Here is a 21551-nt window from a genome sequence, read left to right on the forward strand (position 1 = left end):
ACAGACTAATTTAAGAAAAGTTGGCTAGAAATAAGCCAAGCTATGACCAGGCATTTATAAGAAAGAATAAGCCTCCACGTGATTTATTTGGGAGCTGGGTGGCGTGCCCCCTAAGAGCAAAGAGCAAAAAGAGTTTTTTTTTTTAAATACAATGTGTACCACCTCTTTTTTGTACCTCTGAGGCACAGAACAATCTAGGTCACTGGTCCAACACCAAAAGACTGCCCCACATTCTCAACCCCCTGAGGATATTTTAGTTATTTGTTTGTTTGTTTCTTGTGATTTTTGAGACAAGGCCTCTCTGTGTAGCCCTGGCTGTCCTGGAGCTTGCTAAGTAGACCAAACTGGCCTCAAACTCAGAGATCTGCCTGCCTCTTCCTCCACTTGCTGGGACTAAAGGTGTGCACCACCACACCTGGCTGCTAGGGACACTTTAAGGATATGCTCACAGCAGGGTGACCAGATCTATTAGTACTGACATGTTTCCTCGTGTCTACTCCCGTCTACAAGACTTCAGGAAACCTAGCCCCATTTCTAAGAAAGGGCAAAGATCCTCCGGAACAAAGTGTAATGGAGTCCCATATAATTCAGACTCTGTATCTTCCTGGCTTCAGGATTGGGGGAAAGAGTTTAAGTTCCCAAGCTTGTCCCCTCACCTGAAAATTCACAATACCTGATTGCCCTGATCATTCAAAACTCACTCGAATCCCAATTTAGGGTGAAAAAAAAAAACACTTGCAAGAGAAGTAAGATTAGTCCAGCCCCCATCTGGAAAGCCAATAGAAAAAAGACAACGTCCAGTCCAAGTGTCCCCACACCTGGCTGTGTGTCAGAATCACCTGCAGCACTTATGTAAAGCCCATTGGAGGGGGTTGCAGAGACAGCTCAGGAGTTAAGAGCACTGGCTGCTCTTCCAGAGGACCCAGGTTCAACTCCCAGCACCTCCATGGCAGCTCACAACTGTCTAAACTCCACTTCCAAGGAATCTGACCTCTCTTCCGGACTCCGAGGCATACATGGCACACACACGTTTACAGGCAAACACTCATACACATAAAATTTAAATAAAAAACCCTAAGGGTTGGGTAAAGTGGGTAAGGGTGGTAGATAAAGTGACTGGCATGCAAGGGTAGGGACCCAAGTTCGGATCTCCAGAACCCACACATTAAAAGCCTATCGTGGAAGTGGATGCCTGTAATCTCAGTACTGGGAGATACAGACAGAAATAGTCCTGGGGGTTGATAGCCAGCCATTAGAGCAGAGCGGACCAACTCCAGGTTTAGTAATCCTGGATCTCAAAAAATAAAGCAGAGAATGACCAAAGACACACCATTAATTGCGTGCGAGCGCGCGCGCACACACACACACACACACACACACACACACACACACACAGATATGTAAAAGAACAAGGCTCAGGACTACCTCCACGGTGTCTGCCAGTGACAACGGCCCCAAGAGACTATAAAAGGTTTTTTCTGTTTATGTTTTTACGTGTTTTTTGTTTTGTTTTGTGGGAGCTGCAGTCAAGTTCCTTCCAAATTGAGACTACCGTAGATCTAAAAACCCTATGAACTGGCGTTAGACCTGGCCGGGTCCACTACTTCTATCTTTGTTATTGGGGTGAGTCCACTTAAGCCTCTCTGAGCGTCAGCCTTCTGTCCATGAAGCACGCATCCCTTGGCGGACCACCCTCAGGGGGCATTCCGTAAATACTAGCCATGCCTCCTAACTTTAAGTTAGTTTCTCAGTATAGCTTTGTCCTTTATAACCCCTCCTGCAATGTGTCCACCTACAGGAGGCATCAGAAAAAGTGGCAGCACGAATCTGGAGTTTGCTGAAGCTGACTGGGTTGGGCTGGAGCAAGAAGAGTACTTGTCCTCCAGGGAAAGTGTGTGTGCATTCACTGACTTATAACAATAACCAACACATCATTCCATGGCACATGTGCTGTGTCAAGTACTGAACTCAGGGTCTAGGAGGCAAAGGGCCCTGGATTGAATGAGGGGCGTATGGGTTCCTTCAGTCCCCTTTATACTCAATCAGGACCCCTCCAGGATGGCACAGGTCCTCATAGTGACAGCCAGAATCCCTTCTCCCAGCTAGCCCTTCCCAGAAAGGGCTCGGGCAACCCCTGCGGTCCCCATACTAAGATCACTCAAGTTCCTGGTCCCTTCTCCTCTACCCCCCCCCCACCTTACCCAAGCCCCCCACAGAGGTGGTCTCTTCGGGAGAGAGCTGGCTCCGGTGCAGTTCTGCGGTTTTATTTTTCCTGGGATAGTCAAAGGGATGTGGGAACAGCCACAGGTGTGGTGAGGGAAAGCCCCCGTCTCCCCTCCCCAGATAAGGGAAAGGGGAGAGGCCCAGGCGCCCGGTCCTGGGTTGGTCCAGCCACTGTGGTCCCTGGGCCCTGTGGGCTGAGGGCTGAGGGTGGAGCCCTGGGAAGGTGGGGTGGGCTCCTAGGCAGGGTTCGGGATTCTTCATAAAAAGCCACGAAGCTTGATCCCCACGAAGCCCAGCCCCGCGGGGTGTGGGGGGGACGCAGAGCCCAGATGGGGGACCCGGCCCGGCCTGGCCCGTGGAGAGGGGGTGTAAAATAATGGCAGAGATGGTGCCCATGGGGGGAAAGGTGGGAACAAAGCGTCGGACCAGGAAGATGGGAGTTCCAAGTGAGGGGCGCTGGGCGGAGAGGCACGGTCCCCAGCCTAGCCCGGGCGCCTTTGCGTGGGATCAGGAAGGTAAAAAACCCACGAAAGTGCGGCGGGCAGGAGCCGGGGCGTGCGGTGCCGGCAGGGCGGGCGCACGGAGCAGCCCGCATTCACAGTGACCTCGACGCTGGGTGTACAGTACGGGTAGAAAACCGCGGGCCCGGGCCAGGTTGGGCGGCCCGGGCGGGTCACAGCCTGGTCTGGGCCTCAGGGATGTAGATCTCGATGCTGTCCGCGCTCTCGGTAGCCGAACTGTGGCGGAACGAGGCGGCGCGCTTGGCCGCCAGGAGCCGCTTGCGCGCTTCCTGCCGCTGCCGGTCCACGGAGTCCAGGGAGCGCTCCTTCACCGGCACGCCCCGCCCCCGCGAGGGCTTCTTTGGTATCGGCGGAGGGACCTTCTTCTCCTCCTGTCGGGAGAGAGCGCACCGTTGGACTGGGCGGCGGGGACCACTGCAGCATCCCGACTGGCGCCCCACATCCCCATCCCAGCTTCCCCAGGATCCAAAGGGGGCCACGCCTAGAATTGGCCCCCGGACCCGATGCTGCAGGTGCACGTGTTTCCACCCGGTCAAAGCCCCTATATAGGTCTCCAAATAATGACCGAAATTAGCGCACCCTGGTGGAGCCGTTCTCAACAGCTGGCACCTACACGCAGGGGTTTGCGTTGCCAGGGCTGGGGCTTACCCAGTCTCACCTCTGACACCCATCAGGTAGAAGGCTGAGAATCGCTGTAAAAAAAAATGTAGCTCTACTCCCTACACTGTGGCTGGCCAGAAGTGGCTGAGGCAGCAGTGGCATGAACAGCTGGGCCAAGTGCAGGGCAATGGCCAGGAGTAAGACTGTTTTACCTAAAGCTGTTATTGCTGTGTGAGTCTGTTCCCCTGACTCCTTCAAACCCACACACCCACACACTCCTTTCTGAGAAGGGCGTTCCAGGGTGTGGCTTCTTGACTTGAAGGAACTCAACAAACACACCTTAGGCTCCAGGAGTTTCCAGCTGTTGGCCTTAAGTTGTTGTAGCTCCAGGAACTTGAGGGTCACATCCTCAATGGAGAGCTGCAGGAGGTCCCAGAAACCCGCCAGGTCCTGGAAGGTGGGCACAGGGAACGCAGTGGGGTCCTGCCAGTGGTGGGACACACAGGGGAGGCAGCCAGTCAGGGAGGTCTGACCCCAGGCAGGCTCAGAGAAAGTCACACACAGCCTCACCGTTAGGGGAATGGGCTCAGGGATGGGGGCAGGGACGAGAAAAAGCCCAGGTCTCTCCTACCTGGGCAGAAACACTAGACTCAACCTCAGGCTCAATACTCCAAACAAAACACGCCTGACCTTTTAGCTTCTCTGGGCCTCACTGAATGAACAGGCTTGGGTCACACACAATCCACCCCTCCAGGTACACAGACCTGGTCCCACTTCTCAGTCCCACTGGGCCACCTGCCAGATCCACACACCTCACTCTAGCCTTGCAGACACTCACCAAGCTTTGCTGACACAGCCTGAAGAACTGCTGGACCTTCTGGGACAGGAGAAGCTGTGTACTGCCTACAGCACTGCGGATCTTCTCCAGGACTGCGGAACAGAATGAGGCTCCAGGAGGGGGAGGGAGACGAGATCCCTCTTCCCCAGCCCCTCCCCCCAGGGTGTTACCTTCTGAGATGCTCACCTCTTGGTTACTGTACTATCTATCCCTCTCTCCCCCAGCCCTTCCACATCCTCTCATCAAGCATCCAACCACATGAAGACTTCATCCTCCTCCATAAAGTTCCTTCCCACAGCCGGCCTGCACTGGCTGGTCCTTAGTGCATCCTACCTCCTCAGCCTTCCAGCCTTGGCCAGAGCACTAGCTCACTGACCATTCTCAGCCACTCCGGCCCTCATCAGTACGTGTGTCCTTGGTTTGATAAGAATTTGTAAATTCATCTCAGGAACTTGACACTGGCTCCCCTCAGACTGGACTCTTGGGGACCGGGCATAACCTCGGTCACTGGGCTATCTGTCATGCTGACTTTCCATTCCTTCCCCAGACTTGTTCTCACGTGAGCCGAGTCCTCAAACAATGTTAAAACCCTACATCTTTCACTGAGGAATTCCAGCATCCTCTGGGAAAACGCCCCTAAACAGCCCAAGTCGGAACGGCAGGTGGTACCTGCCTCACCACCAAGCTCACACTGGATCCGATACTTGTCCAGATCGGAACACATTGTTCCTCGTGGAGTTAGTGACTTAGACTGGTAGCCACCTCCTTTTGTCTGGTCATGATCCACCCCCCCATCCCCCCATGGCCTCTAAAGCTGTCCCTTTCCAGGTGCTTCTAGGATACCCTGTTACCAGCAGGAACCTCAGGTCCCCGACCGAAGGACAAAGAGCAGGCAAGCCCAAGCTTGAAGGGAGGGGCCTGCTGGTGTGCTGCAGCCTGGACCACCACCAGGAAACCCCTCTCCCGCACGCCCACACACAGGATGCCAGCGCCCCTCTCCCCTGCGTGAGTGGCAGTGGACTCACTCTCCTCGGGCAGCTCATAGTCCTCCGCCTCACGCTCCATCTGCTGGCACCAGTGTTCCAGTTTCTCCACCTCTGCCCGCAGCATCTTGATGAACCACTCGCCGTCCCGTGGGCAGGGGGACGTGCGGCCTGAGTCGGGGAGGCTACGTGAACCGCGCTCCATCCAGGAATCTCGGCGACCGGACCCGGGGCCGGGGGCAGGGATAGGGGTAGGGCCAGGCGACCCGTCAGTGGCCGGCGGCTCATACGGCAGTGGGTAGCCCTCGCGGTAGGCCCACTGGCCCTGTGTGTGGACCGTGCGGAAGACTGAGTAGGTGGGGGCCCGGGGCCCAGGCTGGGGCTCAGAGGCGTGCCTCTGGAAGGAACGTCCAAACTGCAGGGCCTTGTCTTCTGTGGCCACAGTGGCCAGGCCGGCCAGGCCCTCCAGCTCCAGGTCTGCCTGCACACCGGCTGTCACACTGTTGGAGCGCTTGAACCTCGCCCGCCTGTGGAGGGAGATGTCTGTCTTCCCTGCTCCTGCTCGGGTCACCCCAGGTCACCACCCTCATCCCAACTCCAAGCCAAAAAAAAAAAATGGGGGGAGCGAGGAACCTACAAACGATGGCCACTAACCTACACACTCAGAGTTAAGTGGTCCTTGAAACTGGTAGGTACCGAATATAACCTACCTACCTATTTCACTTCCACTGAACAGCAGTGACAGTCAAAATATTTAACTACCGGTACCTATGACCAGAGAAACTGGAAGCAAAGCAGAGACTGACCTGCACAAGCCAGCTATGGGGCTGCCGCTGCTGGTAGCTCGTGAAGCGGAAGCTGTTTTTCTTTGTGGTGTGTTGTTTTGAGACAAGGTCTCGCTCTGTACCCAGGTTTACCTGCAACTCACAAGGGATCCCCAGACTGCACTCACTTAAGTGGGCCTCCTGCCTCAACTTCCTGAGTGCTAGTATTGTAGGTGTTGAGTCACCATGCCCAGCTTGCAATTCAGTATTCTAGAAAAGATAGGTCTATGCCGGTTTATAGTGGCTGTACAGTGTGTCCTAGGCCCACAGAGAAATGGAAACCCAAAGAGGTCCCAGGACATCCAGCTTCAGAGTGGCAGAGGCAGGATTTGGACCCAGGGCTGCACTCTGGGTGGCACCAGCTAAAGGAAGAAATATGCCTGGGAGCAGCTTGCAATGGAGGGGGCATACAGCAGGGAAGACTTCACCCCTGGGGACCCTGATGGCTCAGCCTAGAGCCTGGCCAGACAGTCTGCCAGAGCCAGTGGAGCTGAATTAAGTTGTTGGCAGGAATGACACAGGGCCTGGAAATTTCTTGTCTTTGAGTTAATTATATGCAAATCCTATGCAAAATAGAAAGTCAATTGGCCTTGTTCATTTTTCCCACTCTGAGTTCAGAGTAGGGGCTCTTGTCTGTAAAGAAGTCAATGAGCACTATGAAGCATGAGGTTAGGGCCAGACAATACTGTAAGAAGTAGGAGTCAGGCTGGGGGTGTGGTGTCAAAGATGAACAGAAGTTGAAGTCGTCTGGGAATTCAAGAACCTCAAAGGAAAGGCCGGTGGGTCCCCATCTGCCTCCACCTCCACACAGTCAAAGGGAAGAGGGTCTCATTAGACATCTCCAGGGGCCTGTCCAGCTTCCCGGGGGACTATCCCAAGCAATCCCCACCACCCCTGCAACTTCAGCCTTCCTCCTGTGGCCCAGGCCTTCTCTCCAAGCCTGCCTGCCTGCTTCCTTCCAGCTGGCAGGCTGCCTGCTGGGAGCCTGTTGCCATAGAAACTAGGCCCAGAAGGATGCTGCAGGACTCAGGAAAGAGAGATGCACTCATGTGCAGTCTCCAACGAACCCCATGTCCTCACCCCCACCCAGAGAAAGGAGAAAGAACATAGTGTCATTGTCTCCCACATGGCCTTCACCTTGGCATCTGCCCTGGGCACTGTTCACCTTGACTACTGGCCCCGCCTCCTTTCTGATGCCTCTGTACTCAGCACAGTGAAGAGGAAGGAAAGCCCTGGACCAGGAAGCATCCCTAAGTCTTTTTTTTTTTCAAGACAGGGTTTCTCTGCGGCTTTGGAGCCTGTCCTGGAACTCACTCTGTAGACCAGGCTGGTCTCGAACTCAGAGATCCGCCTACCTCTGCCTCCAAAGTGCTGGGATTAAAGGCATGCGCCACCACCACCTGGCAGCATGCCTGGGTCTTAATGCTACCTTTGTCACTCTGTGCCTTAAGGAAGGTCTCCATCCAGGCCATCTAATACATGTGAGGATGCATGTAAAATACATTCTGATAGCCCTATGTGGTGGCACACATCTTTAATCCCAGCATTCAGGAGGCAGAAGCAGGCGGATCTCTGTGAGTTCCAGGACAGCCAGGACTACATAGTAAGACCCTATATAAAATAACAACCAATAGTCTTATTATATATGTATTATATATACATATATAATAAATATACATATGCTATAGCACAGACTCTAATTGGTCTCAGTAATAAAAACCCGGAGTCAGATATCCAGGTAAACCCTGAAAGGTCAAAGAAGTAAAGGGGCAGCCACAAGAGAGACCTCTAGCCTCTACTGACTCCTCAGACCAAAGGGCAATCCTGTCCCTAGGAATCCTCAGACTGAATACAATGAGCTGCTGTCTCCTCCTGCCTTATATTCCTCTCTCCACCCAGCCATATCACTCCTGTCTCCACCTCCCTAGTGCTGGGTTTAAGGGTGTGTGAATTCCAAGTACTGGGATTAAAGGTGTGAGCCATCACCGCCTGGCTGTGTTTCTCTCTTAGACTGGATCAAATGTAGCCCAGGGTGACCTGGAACTCAATCTGCCTGCCTCTGCCTTCTGAGCACTGGGATTAAAGGTGTGTGCCACCACTGCCTGGCATCTATGGCTAACTAGTGTGACTAGCTCTGCACTCTGATCTTCAGGAAATCTTTATTTGTTAGATCACAAACAAAATGTCACTACAGTATGCACACATATAAAACCATAGGAATGGGACAATAATTTTCAAAGTATTTACTGGAAATTATATCTTGCATATGTTAAGATCTGGAACCCTGAAATTCCTGCCCAGTCTGCCCCAAGACTGGAACAGTCTTCCTAAAGGTAAGCTTTTCTAAGTCATTCTTCCCGTTCAAAACCCTTCCCATGACTCCCCATGGCCAACAAGAGAAAGCTCAAACTTCTGTGCCAGTGCTAACCTGAAGCCCCTATGCTCTAGGTGTGCTGGCATCGTCAGCCTCCTCCCCTCTCCATCCTCCTTGATCCCTAAATGATTACATTCTGACTCCCAACCGCTGAGCATGCTGTGCCCTGCCAGAGATGGCCATTTTCACTCTCAGTCCGGGACTATTCTCTGCTTAAGCCCCTCTTTGCCTGTGAGTCCCCTGGCTGTCCCCAAGATCACACCGTGCCTCCTCATCTGTTTTCCTGCATTTAAAGCAACTCCACTATTTTGACCAATTAGTCTCTCTTTCTGGTGACTAACTATATTCTCAGGACACACCTTGATTCCCTATGAATATTTATGCCTTTGAGCTACAGTTTGTCCGTGTCTCCTTCCAAACTCTAGCAATTGCACACACCAGAGGTCACGGTCACAATAGGTTTCCCCGGCAACTACATTTCTGAAGAGGTACCATCCCAACCTGTTTCCCTGTTGTAAGAATTTTGAGTCTTAAATGACCCCCACAGGCTCATGTGTTTGAACAACTGGTCCTCAGCTGTTGACAAAGTTTGGGAGGTTGTGGAACCTCTGAGACCTGTGACCTAACTAGCTGGAATGGGTCACTGCAGGGTGGGCCATGAGGACGATTCTATTTCTGATATGGGCCAGGGCTCTCTGTTTTCCCATATGCCAATGAGTGAACAGGCAATAAGCTCACATCAACATGGACTGCGTGTCCCCCAATGATAGCCTGCACTCTTTGAAACTGTTACCCAAATAAAGTTTTCCTCCTTGAAGTTGCCTCTGTAAGGTCGCTCCCCAATAAACACACTCTGCCCTTCAGTTCCAATGGCCTGATGCCTTCATCTGACCTCTGAGAAGATTCCACACTATCTCAGACAGAAACACAGAAGTGGCCCAGGGCTCATGGTTCTAAGTCCCCTCCTCAGGGAACTCTCTCAATGCATATTCCCCAAGGAAGGCTGAGGGGTCTGAGTAGCCACTTGGGCCCAGTGAAGCATGGTCCTCACTATCAACCCCAACTAGTTTGCACAGGATGGGCAGGAGTCAGTTATCCCTGTGAACTAGTCATTGGTGTGGGACAAGACACGATAAGAAAGAACGCTGGATCCAAGATTCCAAACCCTGGGGAAAGCTGGACATTCCACAGACAGACGGAGACAGTGTAACATGTAGAAAGGATGGAACAAGAGAGGACCAGGAGGTGGGAACCCAGGAGGAAGAGAAACTGAGATAGCTCAGTAGGTAAAAGTCCTTGCTGCCAAGCATGGTAACCTGAGTTCAAGCCCTAGGACCCACACAGTGCCAGGAAAGTTCTAATCAACTCCTTCAATTGTACACACGTGGCATGGTGTACACAGGTGCATATACATGTACATATGTGCATGCAAACACAAATAGACACACACAGAGAGAGACAGAGAGAGAGACAGAGAGACAGAGAGAGAGAGAGAGAGAGAGAGAGAGAGAGAGAGAGAGAGAGAGAGAGAGAGAGAGGTAATTTTGTTTGGGGTTTTTTCGAAACAGGGTTTCTCTATGTAGCTCTGGCTATCCTGGCATCTGCTTTGTAGACCAGGCTGGCCTCAGACTCACAGGGGTCTGCCAGCCTCTGCCTCCTGAGTGCTGGGATTAAAGATGTTTACCACCACCGCCTAGCAGAGATAAATGTAAAATTAAGCCAGGAAGAGTATGTAAAGGCAGACAGAGGAGAGGAAGTCTCAAAAAGGGCCAAACAACCAACAAGAGTAAGCAGCTGGTTGGGAATGAAAGGTTGCCCAGGGCTGTGCCCCTGCTGACCACGGCAAGAACAGGTGCAGGCTGCATTGCTATCGGGAGGAGGGGGAAACTAGTTAAAAACAACCTCATCAAAGATGGCATCTGAGAAGCAAGCAGGAGAAAGGGGAATGCCTATCGGAGGATATGATGGGGAAGTGGGGAGGAGGATTTGTGAGATAATGGTACCCAAAGAGGTCCCATTCTTAATCCCTGGAACCTGGGGGTAAGCCACCTCCCATGGCAAAGGAGACTTTGTGGACTTGGCCAAGTTCAGGATCTTGAGATGAGCTGAATATCCTGGATTATCCAAATTTGATGGTTCATCTCAATAGTCAAGCGGGCTGGGCTTCAGAATCACTCAGGAAGTACACCCCTGGGTGTGTCAGTGAGGGTGTTTCTGCAGATATTTCGCTGAGGGGGAACAGACCCACCATAAACAGTCCGAACAGGAGCAGAAAGCCTGCTGAGTATCTTCTCATGCTGGGCGTTCATCTCTCAGCTTCCTGACCTTGGGTGCAACATGACTATCTGCCTCATACTCGGCGTGCCATAAAGGACCCTCTCTCTCTCTCTCTCTCTCTCTCTCTCTCTCTCTCTCTCTCTCTCTCTCTCTCTCTCTCTCTCTCTCGTTTGGTCAAGACAGGGTTTCTCTGTGTAGCCCTGGCTGTCCTGGAACTCAGAGATCCACCTGCCTCTGCCTCTGCCTCTGCCTCCGGAGTGCTGGGGTTAAAGCCATGTGCCACCACCACCCGGCAGAATCATGTCTCATAGTCACAAAGAGAATAAAGCCTCCCTTCTGAAACTGCTTCTGTTAGGTTCTTTATAACAGCAATGAGAGATGTGTGCAGCCTTTCATGTGGGTCCCTATCAATAAGAGAGGGAGTCCAGAAGGAGATGGAGAAAGGAAAACACGGGAAAGAAATAAAAGGAAGGTTGGGTGTGTGGTTCAGTGGAAGACTACTTTCCTAGAATGCACAAGGCCCCAGGTTTGGTCCCCAGCGTCACAGAAACAGAAAGCAGAATACACAGGAAAAGGCAACAACATGGATTCTTCCTCAAACATCCAGAACGGACGCAGTCTTGCCAACACTTTGACGTTAGCCCAGGTAAATGTAGGAACTTCTGAGTCCCAGAAATGTAAGATAATAAATACATATTTACAACACCTGTCATGGCAGGGATGGGAAACAAACACATATGTAAAGAGAAGCTGACTGAAAACAAAGAAGAGAAATAGACCAAGTGGGGAATGGGATAACAGCTAACACTTTCCAAGCACCTAGTATGTGCTAAGCGATTAACTAATCACTTAACATGACATCATGTCCCTATCATCAGGTGACGGCATCATCCCTACTCACGGATGAGAAAAGATACCCTTAACAGGCAAAGTGATTTCCTGAGATGGAACAGTACCCAATCCAGACAGGGGCCACCTCAAGTCACTGTATCCCACCCTAGGCCTCCTCACACTTAGGGAGAGCACAGCAATCGGTTGCCTGACCACTGAGGCAGGGCTGATGGCTGAGGAGAGGGACAAGCAATCTAGGGGCTGGTGTGGAAATGGACTGAGGCCCCAGAGGATGGCCTCGATCACCACAATGAAGTGTACGAGGAGGCAAGCTTCTGGAGGTTCGTGGGGGTCTGGAGGATGAATGAGAATGAGCTGTTTTGGGGGTGTCAGCAGAGTTGGGGAGTTAAATCTGGGTTCTCTAGAGCCAGACTGCCGGGCTCCAAAGCCAGCTGGATGGCTCGTGCCTGGTTCTGTCATCTTTTAAGTGAGAATGACAACAGTAGCAGCTCCAGAGTGCTGGGAGATAATGTATGGGAAGAAGGGCCAGCACCTGGCCTGCCATTGTGTGAGCTATTGTAGAGAAGTAGGAAAGTTTGTGGCTCTCGCTGCCACCGAGAAAAGGAGCTGGCCGAACACAATAGCTCAGCGTAGCGCTGCGGCCCCAGCTCGGCCATTGTAGTCATTAATTATTCTGATTGCTGTTGATCATTCCCATCTGTTCTCCCGCAGCACACGGAACAAAACCTCCTTTATCCTCCCCATCACATGGCACTGGAGTCTGTTATTTGCATATCCATCTCTTTCATTAAATAGAGCAGTTCCTCAAACATCAATGTTGGCTGGGTGGCTGATTGGTTGGTTGCCTGCAAGGGTGGTGGGGAGTATTAATTATCCCCAACATCTATTCTCCCTTTCTTCCTTGGTAACAAAAATGCCATGATTTTAAGCTGGACAGGTGGCCACTTTGGATAATAATTCATTTCCCAGTCTCCCTTATCACTAGGTAGAGCTAAGCGGCAAAGTTCTAGTCCAAGGGATGCAAGCAGAACTGTTACTTACAACATCTAGAAAGTGTTCTTTGAAACGAAGTGTAGGGCTGGGTGTGTGGCTCAGTGGGAGAGAACTTGCCTAGCACGTACAAGGCCATAGGAACGAAAGAAAGTGTTATTAAAAGTAGAGTATAGGCCAGAGAGATGGTTCAGTAAAGGGCACCCACACCAATCCTAACCGTAGGAGTTCCATCTCTGAACCCCATGTAGTGGAAGGAGATTTGTGGGGGTCTGGAGGAGGAAGGAGAATGAGCTGTTTTGGGGGTGTTGTCTTCTCTAACTCCCCCTACACACACACTGTGGAAAAAAAAGGAAGGCTATATCTTTTTTTTTTTTTTGGTATATCCCCTCCCCCAAAGACTAGAATGTAGACTCATGACTAGCCCTAAGCAGCTATTTTGGAATACGAGATACCTTGTAGAGAATGCAGCCTGGGTTCTGAGCCTGTGGAACACCAACCAGCCCTTTGGATACGTAAGCAAGCGAGAAACCAACTTCTGACATATGCAAGTCACTGTCATTCATGCATTTTCTGTAACTCACAAGCAAACATAATCCTAAAATAACATGAATCTTCAAGGTCTTGAAGTCCAGAATTTATGTCCGTATTTGGCTTGGGACGTGACGGTCATTGCTGTGGTCTCCAACAGCTGTAAGCACTAGGTAGGAAGTGGCTTTGGCTCTCATTTAGCACCCACATGAAACAGTGCATGGTATTTTCTCTCCGGGCTTTTTAACTGGGCTGTGGAGGCCTCCCCCCTCCAGTCCTTTCTGGTGACAATGACTGAGTTCCTGGTAATCCTGGAAGTCGTTATGATGACTACTTCAGGGAGTTGTCCCTTTTGTGGCTCTCTGGGCAGAAATTGGATTACCCCAAGAGATACAGTATCCAAGGAACATTCAGTACCCGCAAACTGGCAAGGGTTTTGCCAGGAGAGTTCGGCAGCAGGATGGTGTGGGAGAGGAGTGGGCAGGGAGGAGGGGGAGGGACATGTCAGTCTCTGGGGAAGCTCTTCTCTGAGAGAGCAGCCAACACTTCAAGCGAGGGTCCAGCAAGGCAGACTTAGAGGTCACAAGGGTCAGGTAAGAACTCTCCAGACAGCCATGAAGAAGATGAAATTGTGACATTTGCAGGAAGTGGACAGCACATCATCATGTTAAGCAAAATAAGTTGGACTCACTTTTCTCAGGTACAGAATCTAGGTGTGTGTGTGTGTGTGTGTGTGTGTGTGTGTGTGTGTGTGATAAAAATAGAAGAGCAACTATTTAGGGGGAAGGAGGTTTAAAGGGAGAAAGACAAGGGAACCAGGAACCAAGAAGGTAGTAAAGATAAAAGATAAATATCCCAAGATAAAAGATAAATATCCCAAATTCTCTCACATATGGAATATGATTTTGAATATACATGTGTATGTATTTACACATACATATGGACAAATATGACATTAAATCAGAATGGGGAAAGTTGGAGGAAGAACAAGAGAGTGTAGCAGGTGTGTGGTTAATATAGGCAAGGTACAGTGATATACAAGCCTTGAATTAGAAGAGATTTGCCTGCCTCTGCCTCCCCAGTCCTGGGATATAGAATTTTGAGGCCAGCCTGGGCTACATGAGACCTTATTTCAAAATAACAAGAACAAATAGCAACAAGATCACCTTTTTCTTTGTTCCCAGAAGCCCTTGGAATAGCTTTTCTGCCTATGCTGTACTCTTTGACTGTGGTCCAGGGGTCTGGGAAGACAAGTGCAGTGGCAACTTGTAGCTCTTGTTTCCTGTAAGAGTCTCGATGATCCCAAGGCTAAGCTTCAAAGGGCAGGGATTTGTCTGATTCTGCTCATCTTGGTAGCCTGGTACCCACGGCATTTGACAAGTACAACGGGGATCCAGAAACCCGGTCAGCAAATGGAGAGGGTCAGAGGAGATGGAACTGGAGAGATTCAGTCCCCGTGATGGGCAACTGGACGCATCACAGACGAGCTTCAGAAAGGAGAGGCAATGTAGTCGACTCCACCCATCAGGAAGCATACCAAGGGCACTGTTCTTACATGTATCTGCCTATCTACTTATTTCGTAGATGTGTGCATGCTATGGTGCAAATACGGTGGTCACAGGACAACTTGCAGGAGTTGGCTTCTCTCCTTCCATCATGGGTTCCAGGGATTGGACTCAGGTTGTGAAATTGGATAGCAAGCAGCACTGCCCAGCAGTTTTTAAAACCAAAGTACAAACGAAAGCAAGAACAATAAGAATCTAGAAAAATGGCCAGGTGGTGGTGACACACACCTTTAATCCCAGCATTTGGGAGGCAGAGGCAGGTGGATCTCTGTCTCTGTCTACAGAACGAGTTCCAGGACAGGCTCCAAAGCTGCACGGAGAAAACCTGTCCCAAAACAAACAAACAAAGAAAATCCAGAAAAATAGGTGGCCGTGGGTAGAGGGAGGTCTGGAAGTTTGCCTAGCAAGGCTACTGGACTCCATGGCTCACATCTAGGTACCAGTTGGGGCATGGTGTGTGGTGAGTCAGAATTAAAGTGCCAGGGACAGAAGGGTTGGCACGAGCTTTGCAGGTGTATAACAGAGGAAGCCTTCGGCAGACAAGCAAAGAAGGCTGGCCGGAGAGATGAGCCAGATTTGCCCTGTGCCCACCTGTCACTCCCTCTGAATTCCCAGTGTGATCACCTGTTCCAGAGACTCAGATCTTCCCCATCTCTCCTCCAGCACACTCACCGTCAAGACCTCACGGCTCACACCGCTTTCCCTGGCAGTCTGCCTTGCCCCAGCTTCCCTTTTCCTTCCAGCTGTGACCGTTTGATCCTCTTCTCCCTGCGCTGGCTGCTATCAGCCTCATGGAAATGACTGATCAATACAGAAGAAGGAATGGAGGAAGCACCCACCCTCGCCCAAAAACCCTAGAAGAGCTGGAGAAAATAAAATCAGAAAGGTGTTTCTGCTCCGGTGCCAGGTTTGGAAACAGGAGATAGTTTCAGCTTCCAGACACAAAACACAGTCTTAAAACCTGAGTAGTCAGAGGATTTCTAAGCCAAGAAAGCCACGGGAGGATCGGGCCAGATGTATGCTGAAGGCTAGAAGGGAATGCTGAGGGAGGAAGAAAGGAGAGACCCCCAAACCTATGCATCACGGGAAGCTGGAGAGAGCTCCTCCGCATAAAGCCAACAGCCAAAGAGGTCAACTTTGTTTATAAATGTAGACTGGGAAAAAAAATCTCATGCTGGTGTTTCAGGAACGCAGCCTGGAAGGAGGATGCTAGGAAATCAGAACATAGACGCTGTTTTGTGTGGGGTTCCAGGGTGTTCTACCAGGGAAACACAGAAACTTCAAGCTGAGATCCTAATTTCCAAATGGATCTAAAGCTCAAGTAGTACCCCATGGAGGAAGAAATGGAGTACCCAAGGAAGGAGTGGGCAGGAACAGACTGCACACACAAGTCATTCGGGCATGTTTGTAAATCTACACCATTAGACCACAAAGGACGTAACAGCTGGTTTAGCACAGCCCTTTGAAGAGGCATAATCAAAACATTACATAGGTATACATGCAGGGTGGGAAGAGGGAATTAAGATGGCTTGGCTAAGCATGCCTATAGTCCCAGCAGATGGGAGACGGCAGCAAGAGGATCACCATGTGTTTGAGGCTAACCCTGTCTCAGAATGGCCACCCCCAAAAAAGCTCCACCAAATAAAGTATTCCATGAGGGCATATATTATCAATTTTAAGTTGAGACAATGTCTCACTATGTAACCCTGGATATAGCCTAGAACTTGCTATTAAGACCAAGCTGCCCTCAAACTCACAGAAATCCACCTGCCTCTGCCTTTTTGTCCCTTTCTTTTTTAAATACAGGGTCTCACTGTTTTCCAGGCTGGGTCCAAATTCCTGGCATACTTCTGTGAATCTGTTTTTCTTTCTTTCTTTTTGAGACAGGCTCACACTATGTAGCCCTGGATGGCCTAGATCTGGCTATGTAAACCAAGCTGGCCTCTGACTCACAGAGATCTGTATGGCCTTGCTTCCTGATCGCTACCATACCCAGCCTGTGTGAGATATTTATATACACTTCTCTGCCTGAACTGTGAATTAAACATATCAAGAAATTATAATTTATAAGTCTAATCATATATGAAATACATCACACGCACATCTATTATATATATGTATGCATGATGCAGAATGCCTCAGTAATCTAAGAAACTGGGTTAAAGATATGGCTCAGTGTTGAAGGGCACTGGCTGCTTTTCCAGAGGACCCAGATTCAATTCCCAGCACCCAAGGGGCAGTTCACAACCATCTGTAACTCTAGTCCCATGGGTTCCAACGCCCTCTCTGCCTGCTGCCTTCAGATCAGGATGTAAAGCTCTCAGCTACTGTTCGAGTACCATGCAGGCTGGCCAGTCTGCCTGCCTGCCACCATGCTCTCTACCATGATGCTCATAGACTAACCCTCCTCTGAAACTGTAAGCAAGCCCACAATTAAATGCCTTCCTTATAAATTGCCTTGGTCTCTTCTCAGCAATAGAATAGTGACTAAGACAACATGGTATTAGGAATGAAAAAAAAGAGAAAAAATGAACATTTACAGCACTACAATAGCAAGAGAAAGGATATTTTGTGCAACACATTTTGTAAATTGTCCATTTTTATACAATGGTTTAAAAATACTGACTTGAGAAGAAAAAAAAAGCCAGAATGAATGAATAACCACTAAATAAACTAAAGATAGTTTTAAAATGTCTCCACTCCCCAAAAGGCACCAGATTAGAAAATTTTATAGGCAACCTTTGCTAACTCTTAGGGAAAAGATCATCTCTGCTTTGTAAAACTGTTTCTAACAATACAGACAGAGAAAGCTATCAGACTCATGTAAGAAGTCTCTAGCATGAGAGCTGGAAAGATGACTCAGGGGTTAAGAGCACTGGCTGCTCTTCCAGAGGACCCAGGTTCAATTCCCAGCACTCACATGGCAGCTCAAACCTGTCTCAAACTCCGTTCCAGGGCTTCTGATGCCCTCACACAGACATACATGCAGGCAAAATGCCAATGTACATAAAATTAAAACTAAAAAAGTCTAGCATGTGCATAATATCTAAGCTGAGTAACAACTGAAACAAAATTATGGCACAAGTATAGTGACTGTAATCCTAGTACTTGAGAGATAGAGGCAAGAATATCAGAGTTCAAGGTCGACCTGGGCTACAACAGATCGTGTCAAAAAATAATGGGCCAATATTATTTATGAACACATATTAAAATCTTTAAACAATAACTAGTCAAAATATAATTATATAAAAATAATAAAGCAAGACTGCTTTAAAAAAATTTAAGGCAGCCAGGCATGATGGTGCACGCCTATAATCCCAGCATTCAGGGAAGCAGAGGCAGGCGGATCTCTGTGAGTCCGAGGCCAGCCTGGTCTATAGAGCTAGTTCCAGGACAGCCAGGGCTACACGGAGAAACCCTGTCTTAAAAAAGAAAAGGAAGAAAGTTAGAAAAAGAAGAAAAACAGCTAAGCCTCCATGTATCCATTTCTGGTTTTGTCTTTAGCCAAAAAAAAAAAGAAAGCCGTGACTGTTAGCTGTGTGCTTCATGTCTTATACACTGCTTCCAGGAATTCACTCTGTAGACCAGGCTGGCAGAGGCAGGCAGATCACTTTACAGCCTCCCTTGCAGCTAGATGACTCTGTGTGATACAGTTACAACAAACATAGGTGAAAATGCTGCACTTTCAGGAAGCCTCTTATAAAAGAAGACAGTATCATCCTCCTCCCACCCTCCTTCCAATCGCTAAGACCATAGATGTGGTAAGTATCGTTCTTGAACTTCAAAATGTTTTTGTCTGTGAAATAATACATGAAGGTGGAAGGGCAGCAGATGAGAAGGAGCCCAGGGTCCTGACACTACACTACCCACGTCAAGGTTAGCATTTCTTTAAGTGATAAATACACTCGTTTACGACACTACTGAAGCCCCACTAAAGCCAAATTTAGTCTAAACACACAATAAAATCAAGCAGTGGGTATCCCAACTCTGAAAGACTGGACCAACGTGGAAAATTTATTCACATACTTTATTACATTCCACATGAGAAAAGCGAGCCCAAGATCATTTCAGTAGACTCCCGACAGTCAATCAAATTCAACTCAGATCTTATATTTAAAAAAATAAATAAAGATAAGGATGTAGCTCAGTGGTAGACCATTGCCTAGCTTCTGCAAAGGTTTGCATACCAGCACCAGAAGAAAAAAAAAAGGAGGAAGGGAATAGAGGGTTTTCTTTTTATTTCTTTCTTCTTCCCCAAAGACAGGGTTTCTATGTGTAGCCCTGGATGTCCTGGAACTAGCTTTGTAGACCAGGCTGGCCTCGGACTCAGTGATCTGCCTGTCTCTGCCAGCCTGGTCTACAGAGTGAATTCCAGGACAGCCAGGGCTACACAGAGAAACCCTGTTTCAAAAACCAAAAACAAAAACCAAACAAACAAAAAGGTGTATGCCCCCACCAACTGGCTTTCTTTTCTTCTTTCAGTAACTTTTCACTTTATTTCATGTTTATGAGTGTTTACTTGAGTGTGCCTGGTGCCCCCAGAGGGCAGAAGAGGGCACTGAATCTTAAGTTACACACAATTGATAGCCAGCACATAAGCGCAGGGAATAGAACCTGGGTCCTCTGCAAAAGCAGCAAGTCCTCTTAACACCTGAGCCATCTCTCCAGCCCAAGGGTTTTCATTTTCAAAAACCCCTAACAGAGCAAGAATAGAATTCCTAAAGGAACAAAAATGGTTCATCAAAATTTGCTATAAATGTCATCTTTAGAAGTCTATCTTGGGAGCTGGAGAGATGGCTGGGTGGTTAAGAGCACTGGCTGCTCTTCCAGAGGACCCAGGTTTGATTCTCAGCACACACGTGGCAGCTCACAACCATCTGTACCTACAGTTCTAGGGGTCCAGTACCCTCTTCTGGCCTCTAGGGGTCCTGCATGCAAGTGGTACACAGACACACAAGCAGGCAAAACACCAGACGCACAAAATAAAAATAAATAAAGTGTATCTCAGGCCCGGTGAGATGGCTCAGCAGGTAAAGGCTCTTCCTGCTGAGCCTGACATTTGATCTCTGGGACCCACAACATGGAGGAAGAGAACCAGTTCTCACAAGTTATCCTCTGATTGCCACACAGGTACTGTATGGCATGAGTGTATACGTGCATGGGCACACGCACACACAAATAAATCAGGAATGGGCTGAGTCCACTACCACTCAACAGGGTATATAATTCGATACATTATTATAAGGAAAAAATTGGGGGGGCCTTGGGTAGTAGATCAGTATTTATCCCTAGCATACAAATGGACTTTGGGTGCCCATCCCACAATGAGAGATGCTCTCTCACCCTGGACTCTTGGGGGAGGGTCTAGGCCCTGCCCTGGATGAAATGACAGACTATGGACACCCCCATGAAGGGCCTCACCCTCACTGGGGAAATGAAGGAGTATTGGGGGGGTTGGTGGGAGGGCGTGGGAGGAGGGGAGGGAAAGGGAGAGGGACCTGGGATTGACATGTGAAGCAACCTTGTTTCTAATTTAAATTTAAATTTAAATTTAAAAATAAAATAAAAAAGAAAAGAAAAAATTTAGGGAAATGTCTTACTATGTACCCCTGCCTGCCTGACTTGGAACTAACCAGGCTGGCCTTGAACTCACAAAGGTAGGGGGGATCTGCCTCCTAAGTGCTTGGATTAAAGGTGTTCATCATCACATTCAGCAAAGAAAAAATAACATTTAAAATACAAATTAGAAAGAAATATCTTCACTTGAAGAAATTAATTAACTATATAGAAAATCCATCACGGCTATCAGATAACCTGGGACTTGAGAAGGGAACAGCAAGATCGCTGAATACAAAATCAGTATCCAAAGCTTAACAGCTGGAGTGTACTAGCGCTGGTCAATGATAAACACCATGGGAGAAAGGTCTATTGTAACAGCCACCAGAGTTCAAACCACCACCCACCACCCTCCTTCTGCATCATGAAAATCACCCTGGTTAGCTCCATTTCTACTATTTCTTCCCTCAAACTCATTCTCCATCCAGTGCCAGGCATGACCTGGTGGCACACTCCTGTAATTCCAGCAATTGGGAATTGGAGGCAGGGGGATGAGGGTTAGGGTCAGCCTCAGCTACGTAAGTGAGCTCTAGGCCAGCTAGAGATACATGAGACCCAATCTTTAAAAAAAAGAAAGAAAAGAAAATCTCCATTCAGTACTTAATGCTCTTTTGTAAACATAAATTAAAGTGTGTCACGCTGTTCCTTTAACCTTTTAATAGCTACTCATTACGTATAATTAGAGCCCAGTTCTTTTAGCCTATGCCCTGCACAACCTGGTCCTAGCATTCTCCAGCTCCCGGCACTGCCCACTCCCCCCCACACTGGCCACATGACCCTTCCCCCAGTTCCCAACACATGCCCAAGTCTTTCCACCTCCCTCCATGCTATCCCCTCTCCCCCTAAATGCTTGCCCCCTGCAATACCCCCATGTGCGCCTCACCTGCCTACTCTAAGTTCTCTCTATCCCCTCTTTATGTAGCATACCGTTATACAGAACACTTTTTAATCATGGATTATTTATACACTCTCTTGATTTCCCTCCAGCCCGTAAGTTCTACGAGGTAAAAGCCTTATCTTTGACAGTTCCCAGAGCATTTGATACACAGCCCAGGAGCTGTCACATACCAAATGCTCGGTAATTATCTGCTGACTGACATCATCAGTGAATGGCTGGGTGGCAGTGTGCTCATCAAAGGCCCAATGCACCATTTGCAAGTTTGTTTGGAGGAATGGAGGACCACCCTCCCATAGTGACTTATCTGAGTGAGGAGTTAAAAAGTCTTCCAGGCAACCAATGAAGATTTGTGGGTTAAGTTAGGGAATGCATGGAAGTCTCGAAGGAGGGTGGGAGCTGTATCCACCCATGACTCTTACTCCTCTCGAGAATTCAAACCATGGTTTGCAAATGGACTTT

General features: G+C 49.0%; 1 protein-coding gene across 3 annotated transcripts in view; it reads right to left on the minus strand.

Annotated features, from left to right (window-relative positions):
- Positions 1 to 2243: 2243 nt before the first annotated feature.
- Positions 2244 to 21551, minus strand: part of Dlgap3 (DLG associated protein 3) — a 65695-nt gene continuing 46387 nt past the window's right edge. For all 3 annotated transcript variants that reach the window (XM_013120224.3, XM_040756603.1, XM_005079461.4), the window contains exons 9-12: positions 5208 to 5692; positions 4183 to 4274; positions 3684 to 3827; positions 2244 to 3115 (exon numbers count right to left, since the gene is read on the minus strand). In XM_013120224.3, coding sequence (XP_012975678.1) covers positions 2897 to 3115; positions 3684 to 3827; positions 4183 to 4274; positions 5208 to 5692 — 940 coding nt within the window. In that variant the 3' untranslated portion in view covers positions 2244 to 2896. The remainder of the gene's footprint in view (positions 3116 to 3683; positions 3828 to 4182; positions 4275 to 5207; positions 5693 to 21551) is intronic.

This window comes from Mesocricetus auratus, unplaced genomic scaffold (genome assembly GCF_017639785.1).
Source record: "Mesocricetus auratus isolate SY011 unplaced genomic scaffold, BCM_Maur_2.0 Super-Scaffold_100014, whole genome shotgun sequence".
Taxonomy (NCBI): domain Eukaryota; kingdom Metazoa; phylum Chordata; class Mammalia; order Rodentia; family Cricetidae; genus Mesocricetus; species Mesocricetus auratus.